The following is a 4912-nucleotide window of genomic DNA, read 5'->3' on the forward strand; positions in this document are numbered from 1 at the left end:
ATGCCACTACACCCAGCTAATTTTTGTATTTTTAGTAGAGAAAGGGTTTTGCCATGTTGGCCAGGCTGGTCTCGAACTCCTGGTCTTAAGTGATCTGTCCACCACGGCCCCCCAAAGTGCTGGAATTACAGACATGAGCCACCATGCCCAGCCTCTAAAAAATATTTCTAAAGGTGTTTTTGCAAAAATACTATTTGGAAAAAAAGTACACTAATTTTGATGTGTTATTATATCACACTAAAAATAATAATAACCTTAAAAGAATCCTTTCTGACAAGTGTAATATTCTGAGTTTTTGTTTTTTGTTTTTTTAACAGACAGGTTGGTCTTGAATTTCTGGCCTCAAGCAAGCCTCCTGCCTCAGCCTCCCAGAATGCTGGGATTACAGCCGTTAGCCACTGCACCTGGCCAGATTTTCATTCTCTTAAAGCCCATCAGAGTGTGTATTTTGAGGGGGCTAATCCAACTTTTAATGTTCCAAATACACCATTTAAAAATAGAGGTGCTCTTCTAAGAGGCGGGCGAAGGCATTCACATAATCCAGAAGCCATTTTAAAACGGTGTTCCTTCTGCTCAATGTCATCTATCAATATCTAATCAGATTTTGATATATTTTTGCCTTAAATATAAAAGACTGATGCTAAAGTTCATCAGCATCGTAGCATAATAAGGTAATTATTTCCAAGATGTGAATTACTTGTGAGATTCACTTTCTAAATCTGTTATTCAGCCTAAAAATAGTGAGAAAAATGAAAACTGACAATGAAATATTTTTTGTACAATCAATTCTAATGACTGCTTTACACTGACAAAAACGAAGACAGTAATCACATATACTTTGTACAATAAATAAAATGTAAAAAAATATTTCAATACATAAATAGAAGCTTTACACATCCAAAATATAGTAAATATATATGAAATATCTCTCTAAAATTCAACGAAATACTACAAACTACTATAATTTTCATTTATAAATTATATATATTTCAATATAGAAATATTTTTCTTTAACATTTTAAATTTCAGAGATAACTTGCATGGTAATATTGTGGAGAATAATTTCATATACCAAGCTTTTTAGTAATTAATTGTAATTAGTAATTCAATGGAAGGGCATGATTGTGATAATATGAAGAAAAATTTCTTAATTATGCCAAAAGTACCATTTTTAGGAATATAAAGATACAGTGTTCTATTTCTGTAGAGATGGTAATGCTGAAAATAAAACGGAAGGTATGAGATTTTTTTCAGTATCCGTCTTGAGCACAACTCTGTGGAATGGTGTGGGCCAAACTGAGGGGTTTCTATAAAGTCAAATTACTAGATTACCATCCCATCTCATTACTTACAAAAATTACTTTAGAAGCAGTCTTCTAAGGCAAAATGTATTTTAATATGTCTCAAAAAGTTAATAAAAATACTGCTTCTCAATGTTTCAAAGCCTGTATGATAAATAAACCTCCACTTTATGTACTTTAAAGCATGGTCTTTATATATAAACTAGACAAACTAATAACTTAGGGGTAATGGAGAGACAATTGACATTTATTCCTCTATTCGAATAAAGGTGAGGAAAAGTTATGATGATGCCTAAGAATACTTTACTAGGTAAGTGTCGAAAAGGGCAGGAGTTCAATATTTAATACCATTCTGGTGTTTGCCTATTTTATAATATCTGGCCCACTGTATTAGTTATTCAAGGAGAACCTTAGGTAACTTCAAAATGACTTGAGAAAGTTTATTCTTTCTGAAAGTGTATATGTAGTGTTTTCGCATACATACATGTATTTATATATTTATGAAATTACGTTGGGGATGTCTGAAGTTCTTGAGAGTAATTTCTTATTCTCAAATGTATGTAATCTTTCCAGTAAAGAATACATATTTGAGTTAAAATCTGTTATAACTGTACTTACTTTCAGAAAGAATAATTGTTCTGTAGCTTGTAAGGAAATTTGTTTACAAATATAAATTAATCTGCATTAACATCTTTTTTTCATACATCCCATGGCATACAGTCACTTAACAGAGTATTTGTATTCCAAATTTTATCCTTTAAATAGAGCCTGCAATTTGGGAGTGTAACTGTACAGTCTGATTAAAATGTTAAGACATACTAAATATGTAGAGTATATAACAATTTAATTGCTACTGATCCACTGACACTTCTTTTCTGTTTCTTCTTTTTGGACTCTTTGTTCTTCTCGGTGATTAGCTGCAGCCCAAAATGTTATTTTTTTGAGTACTTGTTGCAGAAGTTTAGGAGGTAACAAAGATATCTGACTTTCTAACATGATAGAATTTTTACCAATGCAGTCAAGGCATGACCTGTAAATAAAACATAACAGAATTATTAGTCTTGAACCTGAGGTTATAATATAAAAGATTTATAGTTAAGAATTCTTTCTTTTTTAACATTGTAGTACTGGACTTCCACCTTTTTTCAGTTTTAATTTTTGTCAGTACATAGAAGGTATATATATTTATGCAGTACATGAGATGTTTTGACACAGATACGCAATGCATAATAATCATGACATGGAAAATGGGGTATCCATCCCCTCAAACATTTATCCTTTGTTATAGTTAAGTATTCCTAAAATTTAAAATCATCATAAAAATTTTATATGGCAATGCATTCATTTGTCTTGTTTGGAACATGATAGGATTTTTTTCCCCAGAGCACCACAATAATCATGTATTTTTATAGCATAAAGACTAAATCTGACCAAAATCCAACGGAAACAGAATATACGGCTTACCATGCATAATGTTCTTTAAGTAAAAATGATTCAGACTTAATTTCAAACCAGATGAGTCTACAGCAGCTCCTGTTTATGTTATCCTTTCAATCAGCCCAGTAACCATATACCTTTCTCTCAGAACTGCCCTTTGCTTCTGTCACCTCAAGATGAAACATCTAACATCTATTTTTATATCTGCTCCATGTTTTCTCCATAAACAACTGCACGGGGGTTACACACTTGACTTACGTGACCCAGAGAGAGCAGGTTGAAAGACAGGAATGGAGCAATACAGAAAGTGCCAAGAGACCACTTGGGTTTCTACTCTTCTGGGGGCCTGGGTGTTCATTTCTTTTCCCTTTGATTCCATTAGACTAGAGGGCAGTATCCTTCCAAGTACAATGCCCTTTTAAATCTTATGCTATTTTGAAGAGGATTTTGTACTTTAAAACCAAAAGAAACTTAAGAACTATCAAAAAAGCATCTGTTTCAATTAATAAACTTTAATTCAAAAAATAAGTGTTAAAAATTTTTTTTAACAGACTCATTTGATTCGGCTGTGGTTTAGTTGTCATTGTTACAAGCACTTAGACTCTTAGAGATTTAGATGTTCTTCCATACTCTTATGAAGCTTTTTCCCTTCACTCTGGAACAACTCTAAACAAGAAGTGAGTTAAAATGTCCTGGGAGGTCGAAGTACAGGCACAGGGTTCTGTGGGAATCAGAGGAAAAGAATAACTAAGACAACCTTAGCAAGCCCAGGGAAACTCTCCCGATGGGAGGTCCAAGCTGAGACCTTGAGGTCTTCAACAAATTAAAGAAACAAAGGTATTCCAGCTAGAAGAACCACACTGGCAAAGCCCTAGAGATGAGAAATAAGATTACAGAAACTGCACTTCTATTGTCTAAATACAGCTGGAGGGCAGAGCATTAGAGTGGGGCATGGCCAGAAGTGAGACAGATAAATGGAGGCCCTGAGTACCACTCGAAGGAATCTGCAGTTTGTCTCTGGCAGTGGGAGCCAAGCAGGAATCATCACAATACAACAGGTGATATGTCAGCCTTCCATAGGAATATATAAGAATATTTCATGACTAATTTTTTTTTCCCCTGAGATGGAGTCTTTCTCTGTTACCCAGGCTGGAGTGCAGTGGCCTGATCTCAGCTTACTGCAACCTCCCACTCCTGGGTTCAAGCGATTCTCCTGCCTCAGCCTCCCGAGTAGCTGCTATTACAGGTGTGTGCCATACCACACCCAGCTAATTTTTGTATTTTTAATAGAAATGGGGTTTCGCCATGTTGGCCAGGCTGGTTTTGAACGCTTACCTCAAGTGATCCGCCCACCTTGGCCTCCCAAAGTGTTGGGATTACAGGCATGAGTCACTGTGCCCGGCCTCATGCCTAATTTTTATAATAGCCCCAAATTGCAGATATCCTAAATATCTATTAATAGACTAGTTAATAAATGGTTTTTTTTTTTTTTTTGGGGACGGAGTCTCACTCTGTTGCCCAGGCTGGAGTGTAGTAATGTGATCTCGGCTCACTGCAGCCTTCGCTTCCCAGTTTGAAGCAATTCTCCCACCTCATCCTCCCAAGTAGCTGGGACTATAGGCATATGCCACCATACCCAGCTAATTTTTTTGTATTTTTAGTGGAGATGGGGTTTCACCACTTTGGGCAGGCTAGTCTCGAACTTCAAACTCCTGCCCTTGGGTGATTCACCTGCCTCGACCTCCCAAAGTGCTGGGATTACAGGCTTGAGCCATTGCACCTAGCCAATAAATTGTATTTCCACGAGATAGAACCTATATAGCCATCACTAACGAGTATAGATTTATTACATTGAATGATTATTTACATGAAAGATATTACAAAACAGCCTGCATAATTTGATCCTTTATACACACTCACATATACATATATGTGTGCTGTTCTTGCTGAGGTTTCCAATGACCTCTTAGCATGATTAAGTCCACTCTCATCATTTAATAAAATCATTAAAATCATGTTTATATGGTTATACATTGATCATTATATAAATGATTTATATATAAAATCTCTCTCTGCTGGGCGGTGTGGCTCACGCCTGTAATCCCAGCACTTTGGGAGGCCGAGGCGGGCAGATCATGAGGTCAGGAGTTCGAGACCAGCCTGGCCAATATGGT

The 4912-nt window shown here is 35.9% G+C and overlaps 1 protein-coding gene across 1 annotated transcript in view; it reads right to left on the reverse strand.

The window, feature by feature from the left end:
• Window positions 1-768: 768 nt before the first annotated feature.
• Window positions 769-4912, reverse strand: part of KLHDC1 (kelch domain containing 1) — a 49254-nt gene continuing 45110 nt past the window's right edge. Inside the window, exon 13 of the mRNA XM_011999771.1 lies at window positions 769-2331. Within this exon, the coding sequence (XP_011855161.1) occupies window positions 2145-2331 (187 nt within the window). The 3' untranslated portion in view covers window positions 769-2144. The remainder of the gene's footprint in view (window positions 2332-4912) is intronic.

Source organism: Mandrillus leucophaeus, unplaced genomic scaffold, assembly GCF_000951045.1.
Source record: "Mandrillus leucophaeus isolate KB7577 unplaced genomic scaffold, Mleu.le_1.0 Scaffold60, whole genome shotgun sequence".
Classification (NCBI taxonomy): domain Eukaryota; kingdom Metazoa; phylum Chordata; class Mammalia; order Primates; family Cercopithecidae; genus Mandrillus; species Mandrillus leucophaeus.